Raw genomic sequence first — 17,650 nt, forward strand, 5'->3', positions numbered from 1 at the left:
TGTCTGCCTCTGACAAGGAGGCCCGGTTCCTCGGGATATACTTTTGGTACTAAGCTCACGGTCAGTTCCTCCTGTCTTCCTTGGCCCCCTTTGTCACCACTGGCCATGCCATGTGAGACTGAGTCCTCCCTCTGCCCTGTCCTTTCTCTTTACAGAATCCATGTCCAGAGGCTGGGGCCTCCTTCCCCTCCAAGGCCATGTTCTGGTGGGTTTCTGGGTAAGTAAAGTAACCGGGAAGGGGCTCCTTCATCACCACGGCTCTTCCCGCATGAGTTCCCTCCCAACACGGCTGGCTTTCCCCATTCCAGCCTCCGTGCCTCCCTCTCAGGTTCGGTGTCTGTCACCCACATTCCAATCCCACTCACACCCTGGAGTGAGATCCGGGTGTGAATCCCAGCTCTGTCTCCTAGCAGGCCATATCGCAAACCTCCGGAGGCTCAGTTTCCCCCTCTGAGAATGAAAACTCTGCTACTTTCATTAAATATGAAATGCTCAGTCCTTCATATTTACGATAAAATCATCTCTCTCACTCAGCTTCATTCATTCCACCAATGGTTAATAAGCACCTGCTGGGTGCTAAGCACCGGGGATGAGGAGGTAAACACCAAGTCTTTGTCCTCCAGAGGCTGATGGAGAAGACAGGTGTTTCTCCAGAATCAGCATAGCAGGTGCTGAGAAGGTGCCCACCTACCGGGCCCTCTCCTGACCATACTGTCGTCAGCTCTCAGTAGCACCCGGATTTAAATCCTAGCCTACCACTTCCTGGCTGGGTGACCTTGGGCAAGCGACTGAACCTCTCTGTGCCTCAGTCTCTGCACCTGTAAAATGAGGGTAATAATAGCACCTGCCTCCTAGGATTGTGAGGATTAAATGAGATAAGTTCTGTGAAGCGCTTCGAACAGGATCTGGCCCACGGCGAGTGTTATATAAAGTGGTTGGTAAATGAAGAACAGGAAGCTCGGGCAGTGTGGAATTCGTGGAAAGAGCATAGAAGTGCTAGAGGAAATCAGACGTACGCTGTTTCCCAAACATAGGCACTCATGGACCATTCCTTGCCTTATTAGGGCACCATTCATATGCTATTTACTTAATTTTTTTTTTCCTTTAAATCGGCTCACTTTTTCAACTTTAATAGGCTTTTTAGAGAAAGAAAGAAAGAAAGAAAGAAAGAAAGAAAGAAAGAAAGAAAGAAAGAAAGAAAGAAAGATTCTGCCACTGCCAAATTGGGAAAATCTATAGAATCGCTTGCCACACAGAACTCCAAACATAATTTCTATGAAAACCATGCCATGTTAATACTTTCTCGATCAGACCGTCGCGTGCCTGAGTTTGCTCTGTGTCAGGAAAGGGAACTTGGGAAGTCTCAGAAAGTGGCTCTAAACCAGCACCGAACAAAACCTTCTCCTTGGTGTCATTAGAAAGGTTTGAGACCTGAAAAGAAAATAACACTCTGCTTATGGAAGTCTGTAGTGATTAATTTCTCGCGTATGCATATTAGTTTGCAAACTGGCCCTGTACCCAGAGGTCGGAAGGGTCAGGCCACTCCAGACTGGTAGGTGGCGGTTCGACAAGCAAAGGAACTCACCCCACAAGGCTCGTCTTAGGAAGATCTCCACATCCACCGGCCAGAGTCCTAACAGTTTACACAGAGGCCTTACCTAGGCTCAGACATGTGTACCATCCAGATGGTCTCAATGACACCTTACTCTCTCAAGGCTGCGTCCTTGAAACTGCTCTGGTGCAGGAGGAGTGGGCAGAGTGCACCTTCCAAGGCCCCGGGAGGGGCGAGAAGCCTCCAACGGCCAGGGGCCATCACTTCCTCTCGATCACCTCCTCCAACAATGTGCCAGCTGCCTATGGTCATCTCATGTGCCAGCCCCAGGCGTTAGGAGACACTCTCGCTTTAAGGGGAGAAAACTGTGGTCCTTTGCTGGGAAGTGATGTGCCCAAAGTCACAGTTGATAAATGGCTTCGTGTGACAGATCTTGCGCCTTGTGCCAGGGGGTGAGGATAAAAGCAAGTACTGTCTTTACCTGACAGAATTGCCAATTCAACGGAGTGGCAAGACACCAAATAAATCATCAGACTGAAAAGGCGAATGATCATAATTGCAATAAGCATCATAAAGAAAAAGCTCAGGAAATTACGAGATCTCATAATGGGGGATCATTATAAGGCTGGGCCGGCGGCGGGGTGGGGAGGTGTCATTTAGCCGACTTCTAAGAAAATCCCATCTAAGCCCAGAGGTGAAGGACAAATCAGAAGTGACCGGGTAAGTAGTGGAAGAAAGGACTTTTGAGTAGAGTGACATGATTGTGCAAAGGTCCTGAGGCCCGTGGCTGGAGCGGTGAACAAGGAGGAACGTGGGGACATTTAAAACGACAGGAAGAATTCAGGTTTCCTCCCCAGTGAGTGTTCATCTCTGGACTTCTGACTCCTTGGAAGGTTTATTTCCCCTGCCACACAGATTGCCCCGTGGTGAAGTCGTTTAATCTCTCTGATTCACTATTTGCGTCCTCAGATGTAAAATGGGTCCGTGGTAATCTACCATATGGGCTCACGCGAGAATTAAATGGGGTGGTCTTTGTAGACAGCGAAGTGCCCCGCAAACGTTAGGTGTGGCTAGGTTAATGGCTCTTGTCTTACCGATGGGCGGGCAGAGGAAAAGACAGGTGAAGAGACTTACCCAGGGTCACGCAGCCACCAGGCCAGGATTTTGCAGGAGCAGAAGGCAGAGGGGAGCTTGCCTTGCTGACCCTCTTTTACAGGCTGGTCTGGAGGGGCTACAGGAGACCGCTGGGATCCAAAGACCTCTGGTCGCTTGGGAGAGAAAACTCCTCGGAAGAACTCGTCTCCCAACTGGAAAGGCAGTGGGTGAGGAACCGCAGTGTCGCCCAGCGGTGAGTGTGTGGCAGCCGGGCGGTCAGCGCGGTGCTCGGAGCTGGGTCAGCAAAGCCCCGAGTCGCTTGGCTCCAAATACGGCCCCGGCCATACTCTGGGTTCCGCCTCCACAGTCCCCTTCCCGATCTCACAGAGCAGGAACTGGTCAGGCTCAAGGTGCGTTTCCTCCCAGAGTGCTTTGTGGGTTCCCCGAGAACGCCGACAAAGTGGGGGCTGCTCCAGGTCCCCAGAAGGGAGCTCGAATGGTGGGATGGCGGGCAGGATACAGAAGGAATATTTTTAAGACTCGGGGTGGCGAGTTGGGTGGTGGTCCACACGTACTGCCCACTACTCACTCATGACGTCACCTGAGTGATTAGTCTCCTGGCCCTCGGTTTTCTTATCTGTTCAACGAGGATGTCGTGAGTCCCCGGCCCATAGCTTGTGGGAGATGAAAAAAATAAATAAATTTAGAAAAGAACGTAGCAAATGCCTCAAAAATGGTAAAAGCTCAAGTAAATATTAGTTACCCAGAGACTTTCAAGATCTTTCTAGTCCCGTCCACTGTGCCTCACTCCTGCCCTCTCTGGCATCTCTAGAAACTTCTATGAGGAATGAGTTTAGGGGCCCTCGTTCTAGAGAAATGAGCTGTTAACATTAATTAAACCTGGAGTTAAGTGCAGCCCTGCCATTAAGTAATCGACGACCTTGGTTGAAGTTGCTTGACCTCGTTGGACCTTGGTATTTCGGGGGAACGGCCAAAAGTAACTTAGCTCTTTGCAGAGGGTCACAAGGTTCCCCTGCACACTCCAGGATTCTGTGGTGGTGGCATTAGAAGAAGCAAGAGAGAGACAGAAAGTGAAATACAGACTATTGGCTCACGTGGCTGAGGAGGCGGGTCTACCCTTAGGCATGGTTGGATCCAGGGACTTCCGTTGTATCCAAAATCTTTCCCTCCATCTCTCAGCTCACCTGGTACCTGTATATTGATGTCTTCATAAAGTCTATCCCATAACATGCCAGTTCAGCAATTCCTGCAGAATGAGAGAGCCTCTCTCCTCTAGCATCCATATAGAAAAATCCCAAGGAAGGCCTCTAATTGGCTGGCTCAAGTCATGTGCCTCTCAAGGGCCACTCCCATGGCTGGAGGGCAGGCCACACAGGGAAGGAGAGGGCTGCCCCACAAAGGAAGGGGGTTTGTTTTCCCAAAAGGGGTGAGTAATATGAGCAAATTAAAACAGCAGCTCTCTCTCTCACCACAGGCTTATCTTGATGAACTTCCCCTCCACCCTTAAATTACCTCTGAGTAGCAGAATTCATTCCCAGGGAGGTTTCTCACCCACTCATTCCCAGTTCTGGCCTCCCCTGCCAGCATGGGGAAGAAAGTCACCCAATATTGTCATCAGCAGATAGAACCATTCTCTAGGACGGTCTAAGAATCCACAAACGGTGGACAGAAAGAAAGGAGGAAGGCGTGGGTCTACGAAGGTCCAGCTCGGTCATGTACAGGCGGAGCTGACTGATTACACACAGAGAGAACTTTAGTTCTGTTTCTGAAATACTTTGCAATTTTGGGGGGAGGGGAGAAGATGTCCTCCTGAGAGGTCACAGACCGGCTGGCCACCTGCTGGCCAAGTCAGGTTCCCAGGGTATATACTCGGCCCGCATGGTGTGACGTTGCTCTTGTTCTTTGAGGTTTCTTGGTTTTTTGTGTGTTTTGTTTGCTTGTGTTTGTTTTTTAATAAGTTGCCAATGTTTGAAACGTTGGAGATGTCACATAAAGATCTGGAATTCTGATCTCTCTTAAAGCACACGGGCAGGGCTGGGTCACAGCCCTACACAGCAACAGGAGAGTGCATCTGGGTGATGGCTGCCCCATCAGACAGGGAGCAGGCTCCTCGGTTTGCCACAGTCTCCACCACTCCCTCTCGTGCCCCCCATTCACACCCAGCCTCTCTCACACACTTCCCACCACACCTTGAGGTCCCACATGAGACCCCATTTTTACAGATGGAAACTGAGGCTCCGAGGAGAGGGGACAGAGCAGGTACTTGAACCTTGGTGTCCTGGCTCCAAGGCCAGGTTCAGTCCACCAAACCAAGTTACCTGCTTCCTCCTCTCTCGGTCACTCCCTCCCTCTCTCCTTCCCTTCCTTCCCTTCCCTTCCCTTCCCTTCCTTCCCTTCCCTTCCCTTCCCTTCCCTTCCTTCCCTTCCCTTCCCTTCCCTTCCTTCCTTCCTTCCTTCCTTCCTTCCTTCCTTCCTTCCTTCCTTCCTTCCTTCCTTCCTTCCCTCCTTCCTTCCTTCTTTCCTTCCTTCCTTTCACAAATCTTTATAACATTATGCACCAGGAACTCCTGTCAGGCGCTTCACATACATCACCCCTAATCTGTTTCCCCGTCCTCATTTGGCAAGTATTTATCGAGTGCCTACTACATTCAGGAGCCGGACTAATTGCTGGGGGAAATACAAGCAAGATGTCTCCTCACTTGTTCTAATAGGACAAAGAGGTACAGGGAAGAGTTGGAGAGAGAGCGTGTGGCTGTGAAGTCGATGAATTAAGCAACGGGATCCGGTGGGGAGGGGTGGACAGGGATGGCCTCTGTGAGCAGGTGACATCCTTTTGGCATTCGAGACCCAAATGCCAAAATGTTTGTGACTGGCAGCCCATGCATAGCTCAGTGACAGAGGCCAAGCCACAGCCCTCCATGATGCCAAAGCAAACAAGGAGCCAGGCCAGGGATGAGGGACCAGGCCTTCACCATGTCAGTAAGGGTCTGGCCACCAGCGCTTGCCAAGGGTTTTTTTTTTTTTTCTTTTTGCTGAGGGTGTGAGGGCCACAGAGGCACTGTGTAAATCATGAGTTGAGATATGGGCTCAAATACCTGTTTTTTCTTTGCTCTGTGACCTTGGGTAGCTGTCACCACCTCTCTGAGCCTCAGTCTCAACCTGGGTAAAGTGGAAGCCTATGATACCCACTAGGCAAGGAGGTTGAAAGGAGTCAGTGAGCTCATTTGTGTCAAGGTGTAAAGCAGGGGTCCCCAACCCCTGGGCCATGGACTGGTACCGACTGGTTCATGGCCTGTTAGGAACCGGGCTGCACAGCAGGAGGTGAGCAGTGGGTGAGCGAGCGAGGCTCCATCTGTATCTGCAGCCGCTCCCCAGGGCCAGCATCACCGCATCAGCTCCGCCTCAGATCATCAGGCATTAGGTGCTCATAGGAGCACCGGTCCCTGGTGTAAAGGACAGACTGATCCCAGTGCCTGGTCCCAGGTCCCAGCTCTTAAATGGACCTTGAAACAGGTTGTCAGAATTGGAAGGGACACAGAGAGTGGGACCAGCCGCATCCTTTCACACGTGAGGGCACAGAGGCGCAGAGAGGGGGGAGCAATCCGCCCAAGGCCACACAGCGACGGGCGGTCGGCAGCTGCATCTGCTGTGTGACCGAGGACCAGCCTGGCTCAGGAAGGGTCCTCTGGCTTCCCTGCTCCTCGCCGCCCCTCGCCTGAGCTCTCGTTGTGGCCCCCGTTGTGACTAAGGGCCTGGGATCTTACTGGCTCAAGGCTGCCTGGGCTCTGGTCTGGACAGCAGTAGGATTCTGGACCCGCTCTAGACCCTCTCTGACCCGGCTCCAGACCACCCGACACCGGCTGCTGTGGGAGGAGGGAGGGCTGCACGCCGGTCAGGCAGCGCCTGCAGGCAGACCTGGGGTCCAGTCCCAGTTCTTTGGCTTCTCAGCTGTGTGTCCTTGGACGAAGTCACCCTCTCGGGTGACATGGGGATGACACCTGGCTTGCCAGGCTGTTAGGAGAACTGAGGAGTGCCTGGCACATAGTAGGTGCTCAGCACATGTGCATTCCCATCGCCATCCGTGAGGCCCCAGGGGCTGTCCCCGCTGCTTGGCCCTGCCCTGCTCTGTCTGGTTGTCATACTAGTGGGTCCTGCAGGGGATAAGGAAGAACAGGTGAGGGGCTGAGGCTGGATGTGTGGCCCACTCACCTGCCTGCTGGGAACAAGCCCTGTAAGGCCGGGTCATGTCTTAGTCTGTTCGGGCTGCTGTGGCTACATATCGTAGACCAGTGGCTTGTAAACCATGCATTTCTCTCTCTCAGTTCTGGAGGCTGCAAGCCCTACATCAAGGCACTGGCAGACTCGGTGTCCAGTGAGGGCCCGCTTCCTGGTCCATAGATGCTGGTTTTCTTGTCCTGTGGCAGAAGAGGGGCAAGGCAGCTAGCTCTCTGGGGCGTCTTTTATAAGGTCACTCATCCCGTTCGGAATGCTCCGTCCTCATGGCCTCATTATCTCCCAAAGGCCCCACCTCCTGACACTGTTACAGCAGGGGTTAGGATTTCAATATTGGAATTTGGATGGGGCGGGGCATGACCGTCAGGCTACTGCAGGGGCCCAGAGCCAATATCTCCCGTCCCCTCAGGCGCGCCAAGGCAACAGCGTGTAAAAGGAAAGGAGGCGGTGACAGGGAGGCCTCCGAGACGGAGACGTTCCTACAGCCAGCAGGGGGCACGAGAGGGCCTCTGCTCAGGGCCATCTGGCAAGTGTTCTGCCCCACCTTCCTCCTGGGGACCCTCAGCCTCGTCATCAGTGACGCCTTCAGGTTCGCTGTCCCCAAGCTCCTCAGGTGGGTGCCTCGCGAAGGCTGGCGGTCCCTTAATGGGTGTCTTTCCGGGGATGGGGGCTGGGGAGTTCAGCTCGTCAGCCTCTGCCCACACCTCTGGTGCTCAGGGCACTGGAGGCTGGAGAAAAGGATGCTGAGGAAGGACGAAAACGAATGAGAAAGCGACTGACCTCCAGGAGGGGAAAAGTGAACTCCGACCTGAGTGTATCAGTTAGCTTTCGCCGTGTAACAAACAGCCCCGACGCGAGGGGCTTACAACCACTTATTTACTTAGGATAATGTGGGTCGGCAGTTTGGGCTGAGCTTGGCTGGGTGGCTCTTCTTTTCTTGGCTGAGTTCCATCACGTGTCTGGGGTTCACTCGTGTGTCCGTGGGGTGGGCTGGGGACCGGCTGGTCCCAGACGGTCTCAGTTCGGACAGCACGTCTCTGCTCCACGTGGTTTCTCATCCTCCGAAAGACTAGTTGCAGCTCGTTCACATGGCTGCTTGGCAGCGTTCTGAGACGTACAGCAAAAGCTGCATTTTCCCTTGAGGCCTGGGCTTGGAACTGACACAGTTCTCCCTACAGTGTGTTTTGTTGGCCAAAAATGGTTGCCCAGTCAGCCCAGATTCAAGGGGCAGCATGTTAGTTTGCTCAGGCTGCCACAGCAAAGTACTCCAGACCGGGTGGCGTGAGCGACGGGAATTTGTTTGCTCACAGTTCGGGAGGCTGGGCATCTGAGATCGAGTGTGGGCCGGCTCGGTTTCCCCCGAGGCCCCGCTCCTTGGCTTGCAGACAGCTGCTTTTTTGCTGTGTCCTCACCTGGTTTGTCCAGGTGTCTCCTTGCCTGGCCCCACTTTCCTCTTCTCCCTAGGACACCGATCATCTCTGATGAAGGCCCCACCCTAATGGCCTCATTTTAACATAGGCATCCCGTCTCCAAACAGGGTTGCATTCTGAAGTCCTGGGGTTGTGGACTTTAATATATGAGTTTCACGGGGACGCAATTCAGCCCGAAAACAGGTGGGAATGAAAACGCCACCTCTCAGATAGATCGGAGGAGCTGCAAGGCACATTGACAATGAGCATGCACAGTGTGGGGAAACAATTGCAGCCATTTTTGCAAAACAATTAAAAGAAAAACATCTGCCACACCCATCTGTTCCTCCCTGGGCGGAGGCGGCTCCCATGAGTGCCCTCTCTCACTTGGCTGTGCCTTCTCTTTCCCTCTCCCACAAGCCTTTTCCTGGAGTTTATTGGCGACCCCACGACCCCGGGCTGGAAGGGCTACCTCCTCGCGGTGCTGATGTTCCTCGCCGCCTGCCTGCAAACGCTATTCGAGCAGCAGCACGTGTACAGGCTCAAGGTGCTGCAGATGAGGCTGCGCACAGCCATCACTGGCCTCGTGTACAGGAAGGTGAGCCTCGGCCTTCCCCTTGTCTCCATCCCGCCCCGATTTACGTGCACGAGGTCCAGCCAGGAAGGGTTAGGTACGTCACTGAACTGTTCATACCGTCCGTGTCTGAAAACATGCTCCTTCGTTACTTCATTCATAGCTGCTTGCTCTACACTCTCACCTCCTCGGTTATTCCTGTAAGACCTTGCGTGATCTGACCCCGGGACCTCTCCAACCTCATCGCGTCACACACCTCTTCCTCTCTTGCTTTCCCTGCTCTAGCCACAAACACGCCAAGCAACCCTCCCACCTCAGGGCCTTTGCACTTGCTGCCCCCACTGCCTGGACACCCTTTCCACAACTTTTCCTGTAAATAACTGCCACTCATCCCCAGCATGTTGCCCAGCAACACTACTTATGGTACAAATGTCCCCTGGCCCATTGGTAAATTACATCTGGGCTGCAAGTCCTGCCGGAGAGCTATGAACGGCTGGTGGCAAGCCGTAGCTCTGAGGGTCTCTCTGTGCAGTCATTCTTGTCCCTTTGGGGAACCCTGGAAGTGGAAGCCATGCGACTAACACTATAAAAGGTATTGGCTCCGGTGGGGTCTGGAGCATCCAAGCCAGGGTCATTCTGTCCCCTGGGCACCTCCTTTTCTCTCATCTGAGCTGTCGCCTGGGGGAAGAGGGGAGCATGCAGGTGGCTCCCGACGCCGTCCTGTTTCAGACCCGCGTGCCCTGAGCACGCTGGAGCTATGTATGTGCGGCCATGCAGTCTTGTGAGCTGAGGCTGACAGGGAGACGGTCTGAGGGCACCGCTCCTCCTCCTGCCCCTCGCTCTTCCCCTGCCCTGCCCCACTGGGGAAGGCTTCACCTCCTGATGAGGCCAGACGGCCCTCTGCTCCCTGGGCTGCTTCTTATTTTCTGCATCTGGTGCTTTGATATTTGGGGGCTTTACTGGCCCTGGAGGGACTGTCTCTCCCCGGCTAGCCAGTTTCTAGAGATGGCGAACGACTCACCTGAGAGCATACCTTTCAGATGCAAACCAGCCCATCCAGAGCCCGTCCCCTGACCCATCCTTTATGGGGTTCTCCCACTCTGCAGAGGCCACTGTCCCCTGCCTTAATCACCTCGCTGCTAGGGACTTTGCTGCAATGGCTGACTCACGCCGGTCCAAACCTGCTCACCCTGCCCGACTCTCCTTTCTGTGAAAGCCACAGCACGGGCCCCCGTCCACCGTTCCCGCCCCTCCCTCTGCCCAGCGCCAGTGGCCCCCCGCTTGAGGCTCATGAGTATAAAAGCTGCCTTGTCAATAACAACCACCTCCTGATCTGTGGGCCTCACTGTACCTGTCTTTTGAAAAAACGTCTCCACGGCACTCATCATAATCACCATCACGGAGCGAACGTCGAACTGGAGTCTTTACTTTTGTTCCCTCCAGGAGAGTGACTCCCCCACACCCCCCACCCCTGTCTCCGCCCCCCTCGTCGTTGGTGGCTGTGTTCCCAGCACTCGGCCTGGGTCGGCAGGAGCTCAAGAAAAGAGCTGAAGATTTTTTTGGAGGATTTCTACACTCAGATTCCTTCACCCTGTCTCTGCTTTCCTCACACGCTCAGCAGAGAGAGGATTTGCAAGTAGAACTTAGCATTCGGCAGGCTGGAAGGGGTCCACTGTGACCTCAGAGTCAGGGTAGGTTTTGGGCTGCCAGAGGACCAGGTCGGGGTCCGAGAGGCACATAGATGCCCGCGGGGGTCAGTGTAACACCCTGTCAAGTCCGCATTGTGCCTCTGTCATCCCGGGTTCCAGCGCTGGCCTGGCCACTTACAGACCCTCTGACTTTGGGCGCGTTGGTCGATTTCTCTGTGCCTCAGTTTCCTTGGCCGTCAAAGGGGGTTAGTAATGCTGCGTCTCCTTGATTCTAGTCCCACTTGAACACTTCTGAAATCAAGATGTGTCTTATGCATCTCGATTTAATTGGCATTGAGTTTGTTTGTTTGTTTGTTTTTCCGTAATGATACGAAAACGGAGAGGGTTTCGTTCGTGGCATTTTAGATCGAAGGAAATATGCCAGAACCACAGAGACCGTTCATTGAACACCCAGCCTGGGACATAGTTAGCGCTCAGCAAATGACCACCAGGGTCGTCACAGATCCAAGGGTTTTAGGCGTGATGTGATTAAATTATTGCTCCGGTGCTTTAGGGATTTATGAGTATTTTCATTTTTTGACAACTACTTAGATTCTCACAAAGGCCTTTGGGAGGTAGGCCTAGGAGATTTTTATTAGCCCACTTTACAGGTGAGTGAACAGAGGCTCAGCAGGCGAAGAGACCTGGCTCGACCAGCAGGGGCAGCACAGCTCAGACCCAGGCCTGCCGGGTGGGCGTCGGGCCTCCCTCCCCGCCTCCCCCCACCCACTCGCCTTGTCCTTCCCGTGACTCTCACCCTCCCGAGGTCCTGGCTCTGTCCAGCGGTTCCAGAAAGACCAGTGCAGTTGGGGACGTGGTCAACCTGGTGTCTGTGGATGTGCAGCGGGTGACCGAGAGCGTCGTCAACCTCAACGGGCTGTGGCTGCCACTCGTTTGGATCGTCGTCTGCTTCGTTTACCTCTGGCAGGTGTGCTGGGCGGCGGGAGCCGGGGTGCGAGCTGAATCCCTCCCGCCTCCCCCTCCCCTCCTCCTCTTCTCTGAGTCCGGTCTTTACCTGCACACGCTGTGGACTGACATAGTGGGCAAAATCTTAGATGAGGATGTCCCGCGCTTGATCTTGGGCGGGATGCTCGCCCTCTCTGAGCCTCAGTTTCCTCATCTGTAAAATGATGATGATGATGACATTGACACTTCTGGGTGCCATATCGGGGTACTTAGTAGACAGGAGAAACTTCCTGGAAGTTACCAGTGACAGCAGGACTCCAGCACCATCATCAAAAAAGACAGAATGTTTTAGGGGAAAAAAATGTGATACCTAGTTTTCAAAAAAGCATGAAGTGGCCATGCAGCCAAAAAAAAAAAAAAAAAAAAAATCAGAACTTTTCCTGACTTCCTTTTATCTAGTTTGTAGTCTAGGGTCTTCTTTCTTTTTTCTTTCCTCCTTCCTTCCTTTTTCTTCCTTTCTCTCTTTCTCTCCCTCTCTCCCTTTTCTTTCTGTCACAGACTTTGGAGTAGGACTGCCGGGGTTAAAATCTCGCTTTTACCACTTGCCGGTTGTGAAAACCTTGTGCGAGTAATAGCCCGTCTGCACCCCCATTTCCTCACCTGTAAGATGAGGCTCGTAACGGACAACACCGCCCCTGCCTTGCGATGTTTGGTATGAAATGAGACTCCGAGAGAACGGTGTCGGGCACACAGCCGAAACCTGTAGGTGTTGGGTCGGACTGTTGGCAGGGGACATGTAATTTGTCTAAAGTTCCCGCCTCCGCTCTTTTCCAAGGGTGAGCACAAAGCCCACACACTCTTCTGTAACAGACCAGATCGTAAACATTTTAGACCTCGAAGGCCACACAGTCCCTTCTCAAGACTATTGGCCTCTGTCCCTTCCAGTGCAAAAGTGGCCACAGATTCAATCTGAATACCGCAGAATTTTCACATCAAGAAGTATACCGGTTCCGGTTTCCTTTGACCATTTAAAAATTTAAAAGCCATGAGGATTTTTTTCTTGTTTTTTTTTTTTTTTGGAGGGCGGGGGGGGGGGACAGCTCATGAGCCGTATCAAAGCAAGAGGCGAGACCTGGCCCACATGCCACAGTCTGCAGGCCCCCGGGGTGGGGGGGGGTGGGCATATCGATGGCCTATGATCGTGAGAGAGTGTGAAATACTCCCGAAGGCCACCTCGTGCCTGGCGTCACCATGTCATTCCTCTGCCACAGCTTCCACCCAGCGAGGGAGGAAGGAAGGACGCTTGGGGGAATGCAGGGCAGTTAGCAGGCCGACCCACCAGCCGAGCAAAGCTGCACGACCCACCCGCCCCTCTCCTGGCGTCTTGGCCGACAGTCCCTAACATCACAGGGTCCCCCCCCCTCCCCGAGATCCTGGTTAAGGACGGCTGAGCATTGGGGTTGCTCTAGGTAGCACTTGTAGCGTTTTTACAAGATGACGCCATTTTTGCCAGAGAGAGCTTAACCTTCTGCTGACATCTCTCTGAGTATTTTCCCAGCCCTGGCCGGGAAGACTGGTGTTTGCCTTCTGGGCACTTCTCTATTCGGCCACTGGGTGGTGCCATTGTCGCATAAATGAAACAAACTGGCTCCTCGGGGGTGTCAAAAAAAATTCGAAAATTGTTTTTGGCTGAGAGGAGAAACCCAGGCCCACAGACCAGAGATGGGTGACCTTTGCTGAGAGAATGGGCTCAAACGACCTCCCGGGGGAATCTCAAAGAGTCACAGTCACTTAAAAATCATTTATCCTACCCCACTACCTCTATATTTACCAGGCAAAGAAACCAGAGTTGAGAAGGGAACCAAACTGTCCCAAAGTCGCCAAGGTGGTTGGGGCGGGGGGGCGGGGGCTGCCGGACAAAATACAGGATGTCCAGTTAAATATGAATTTCAGATAAATTGAATAATTTTTTTAAGTATAAGTATGTCTCAAATATTCCATGGGACATACTTACACCAAAAACTTTTTCTCTGTTTCTCTGGAATCCTAGTTTAGCTGGATGGGGGGGCAGGGGGGGTTCCTGGGTTTATTTGCTAAATCTGGCAACCCTCGTCAGGGGTGAAATGAAGACTGGGGTTACCACTTGTTTCCATGTAACTGACGAGGAACCTGCCGTTTAGACAGGGTAGGTAAGCCACGTGCCCAAGGCCACGTGAGTAAGTGTCAGAGTCGGGGTTTGAACCCGGATCCTGATGGCAGCGACCTGACTTCACCATTCTGACTAGGCACGCCCCCTCGCCCCACCCGTCTAGATGCACAGACCTGTCTTCCATGTACACCCCGCATCGTGCGAGGTGGGCCGTCTCCACTCCCTGCGATGTAAGGTCTCCATCTTCAGCAGGCTTCTCCTTCTAAGTGTGTGCCGCACGAGTCCTGGTCCCCGTGACCTGGTGGCCGCCCTCATCAGACCCCCCGACTCTCCCCTGCCTCAGGAAACAAATCTGGGTCCCCCCCCCCCGCCCGCAACCCCTGGCCAATCCCTCAGAGTCTGCCGCCGGGCTCCCGGGGGCATCTTATGAGGCCCTCCCTTCTGCTTCCAGCTCCTAGGACCCTCCGCCCTCACCGCCATCGCTGTCTTCCTCAGCCTCCTCCCTCTGAACTTCTTCATCACCAAGAAGAGGAACCACCATCAGGTTTGGCATTTGACAGAAGGGACGAGCCAGGGGAATGGGGAGGAGGGGAGGGGCCGGGCGGGCCCGGCTTCGCCCTGCTGCGGCGTGAGTCCTTCCGGTCACCAGACCTGCGTCCCCACGTCCCCCCATCTCGGTGGGTGGCAGCTCTGTCCCTCCAGCATTCAAACCATGGGTCCGTTGGGACGCCTCCCTTGTTCTCACACCCTCTCCGTCAGCCGATGTGGGTGGCCGCATCTTCCGAGTGCATCCGCCACGTGGCCCCTTCTCACCCCAGGCTCTCTAAGTCCCCCTGTCCCTCACCTGGACCACCGCGGGGACCCCCTCGCCGAGCCCCCCACTTCTGCTCTCGTCCCGCCCCCTGGCCACTTCGCACACCAGCCAGAGGGTCCCCGTGAAAACCAAGCAGCCTCAGCCCTCCCTTTTCCCTCGGGGTCAGAGCCAACACCCCGAGAGGGCCTGCTGCCCACTGCGACGAGGCCTCATCACCTCCTACCCCCCTCTCCTCGCTCGCTGCTTGACCACCCCCTGCCCTGCCCTCCCTGTGATCCACTCTGGGGCCTTCGCACCGGCTGCTCCCGCCGCCTGGAGCGCCCTCACCCAGGAGCCTTGTCTGCTCCTCTCCCCTCCCTACCCGCCTGGCTTCGGCATGACATGCCCACCCACCACCTCCTGCAGCTCTGCAACTCTGTGCTGTTTGGTTCCATATCATTTGTCACTTAACCTGCCATAGGACACACTTGGCCCTTCCATTTATTGTCTCTTTCTAGTCAGAAGGAAAGCGTCTCAGTGGCAGGAGATGCTCAGTGCTGCAGGCTCAGCTTTTGGAATAGTGCTCGGTGCATAGAAGGTGCTCAGGACATACTTGGAAGGGAGGGCCCACATAGCCTGTTTCTCCAGCCTCCTGTCCGGCCTCCTCGAGACACGGTCCACACAGCTGCCCTTCCGACGATGTCCCTCTGTGGTGAAGCGTGGTGGCCCCCAAACCCCCTGCCCGACCTGCAAGTCCCCACGTGGCCTGCCTCTCTGTCTCAGCCCCTGCTCACACCCTCCTATGACACACCGGACGTCCGTCCTGCCATGCTGTCCTCTCCGTCTTCCCCCGCTCACCCCCAGCTTCCCCTTCTCTGCGTGCTCAGCACCTCCACATAACGTCTGACGTAGTCGGGTTGTCACCCCCACCTCCAGGAAGCCTTCCCGATTGCACCCCCTAGCTGATCAGGGCCTACCTCTATTCCATGAACTTTGGGGGCTTCCCTGTGTTATGGCGCATCATTCCCTGAAGGCAGAAGCAGGGGGACAAAGGGAAGGGGCTCCTGCTGGGGTTCAGGCCGAGGCGACAGTGACCCGGGCCAGGACTGTGGGACAGAGATACTGAGAGGCAGACAGCTGGCACCTGATTTGGAGACGGAAGCAGCAGGATTTGCTGGAGGGGTCAGGGGGCGTGGCAGTTGGAGGGAAGGACTCCAGACTTGTTCCTGTCCCCTCCCCTCTCTTCCCGCTGGTTCCAGGAGGAGCAGATGAGGCACAAGGACTCTCGGGCGAGGCTCACCGGCTGCATCCTCAGAAACATGAGGACCGTCAAGTGCCACGGCTGGGAGGGAGCCTTTCTGGACAGAGTCCTGCGCGTCCGAGGCCGGGAGCTGGGCGCCTTGAGGACCTCCGGGCTCCTCTTCTCTGTGTCTCTGGTGTCCTTCCAAGTGTCCACGTTTCTGGTGACGTCACCCTGGTCTCCCTGCAGAGCACGGGCTTGATTGGGGGCGGGGGGAGGTAGACAGAACCCCCGGACCTTGGAGCCTCTCTTTGTAGACCACCCCGTCCATCCAAACGCACCCCTCCTGGGCCCTGCTCTCTCTCAGGGGTCCCCGCTTTCTGCAGAGTTGGCTAATCGGTCAGGTCACTCCCGTGAACATGGCAGTGGCCCACGTGAGGTCTTCCGCTCTGGGCAGTGGGCACAGGAAGCGGCAGAGGTGGGGCCCCAGGCTCACCCCGCTGCAGCCCCGCGCTGGGCCCAGCGCCCGTCCTGTCTTCCTCTGAGTGACTTCACAAATTCTTCTAAAGCGCGGCTTTGTAGCCACGCCACTGCAGACAAACCTACGACGACTCACCGCCGCGTCCACGATAAAACCCAAACTCGTCATAAAACGTTCAAACTGGTGACAAGTGGGCCCTAAGCACCATTTCCAGGAGGATCTAGAATCCCAAGGGCCATCTGCTGTGACCCTGGATGTCGCCAACACAGTTGACCCTCAGAGCCACGAGTACTATCACTTAGAACCGGGAGGACTCCCCAGATAGGATCACCGGGCCTCCACCACACCAGGTGACCATCGAACGACTGTCACGTAGCGTGACCTTCACACCAGGTGACGTCGAGGACCGAAACATCGCCAGCACCTAGAACTGAACCAACCCCTAGCGGCATCTCGAACCACAGATGCCGCCGATACCTGGGACCCTCAACTGCGATTTCGCTGGCACGGTCACCTTCCAAGGGATTCTCGAATCACAAGTCCCATCCGCACCTAGAACCATAAAAATGCTGCCCAGATGGAGAACCGCAGCGTCCCCGATGCCTGGAACCAAGAGTCTCTGATACTGATAGCGGTGGGGGGGAAGGGGACGGGCCGCACACACGCGACGCCCTGATCAACAGCAGAATTCGAAGGGAGATCTTGGGATGGGGGGCGGCACACAGACCCTAGAGATACCACTGATGGCTCAGGCTTCCCTGGCCACACTCGGCAGCTCATGTCACCCCCCGCTTCTCACCCAGGTGGCGCTGGTTGTGTTCGCCGTCCATACTCTGGTGGCCCAGGAGAACGCCCTGGACGCCGAGAAAGCCTTCGTGACCCTCACGGTCCTCAGCATCCTCAACAAGGCCCAGGCTTTCTTGCCCTTTTCCATCCACTCTGTCGTCCAGGTGAGGCTGGGGGAGCGGAGGCCGCTGGGAGGGGCCTTGCAGGGGTGCGGCAGGCTGGGCCCGCATCTCCACCCCCCTACCCACCCTCAGCCGAGAGCTGGCGATGCAGAGCAGGAAACGAACGAAGCCGCAGCGGAAGTCGTCGGCCTAGGTCCCCAAAGCACACAGCCAGTCCAGCCTGCGAGGGTTCATTGCACCTCCCTCTTCACGCAGGGCAGCGGGACCTTATTTCCCCTCCTTTAACTGTCTCTGCTCACGTGCTGCCTCCTTGGACATTCGCCTAGCTGAGCTGTCCCTATTTCTGTGGCCTCCCGGTTCCTTCTCGAAGATGGGTCTGGGGGGTGGGAGCAGAGAGGGCACCCCAGGTAGACGGCGGCTGGAATCTTTCTTGACAATGGCACCATGACAGCAGAGGCCAGCATCCTGTTCCCGGGTTCGGTTCGGTCTGCAGAATGGCATCTGGGTGGTGCCAGTTATGCTAATTAGGAGCGAGGAGGTGGCCTTCACGCCTGGCATCCTCTGTCACCCAGAAAGCTTTGCCTTGCACGTGAGCAGAGCT

The 17,650-nt window shown here is 55.1% G+C and overlaps 1 protein-coding gene across 3 annotated transcripts in view; it reads left to right on the forward strand.

Moving 5' to 3' along the window:
• ABCC6 (ATP binding cassette subfamily C member 6) overlaps positions 1-17,650 on the forward strand; it is a 48,183-nt gene that overhangs the window by 5,509 nt on the left and 25,024 nt on the right. For all 3 annotated transcript variants that reach the window (XM_016157029.2, XM_016157027.2, XM_016157030.2), the window contains exons 6-13: positions 156-217; positions 2,769-2,900; positions 7,311-7,514; positions 8,731-8,908; positions 11,339-11,500; positions 14,079-14,171; positions 15,680-15,883; positions 16,945-17,091. In XM_016157029.2, coding sequence (XP_016012515.2) covers positions 156-217; positions 2,769-2,900; positions 7,311-7,514; positions 8,731-8,908; positions 11,339-11,500; positions 14,079-14,171; positions 15,680-15,883; positions 16,945-17,091 — 1,182 coding nt within the window. The remainder of the gene's footprint in view (positions 1-155; positions 218-2,768; positions 2,901-7,310; positions 7,515-8,730; positions 8,909-11,338; positions 11,501-14,078; positions 14,172-15,679; positions 15,884-16,944; positions 17,092-17,650) is intronic.

Source organism: Rousettus aegyptiacus, unplaced genomic scaffold (genome assembly GCF_014176215.1).
Source record: "Rousettus aegyptiacus isolate mRouAeg1 unplaced genomic scaffold, mRouAeg1.p scaffold_m13_p_8, whole genome shotgun sequence".
Lineage (NCBI taxonomy): Eukaryota > Metazoa > Chordata > Mammalia > Chiroptera > Pteropodidae > Rousettus > Rousettus aegyptiacus.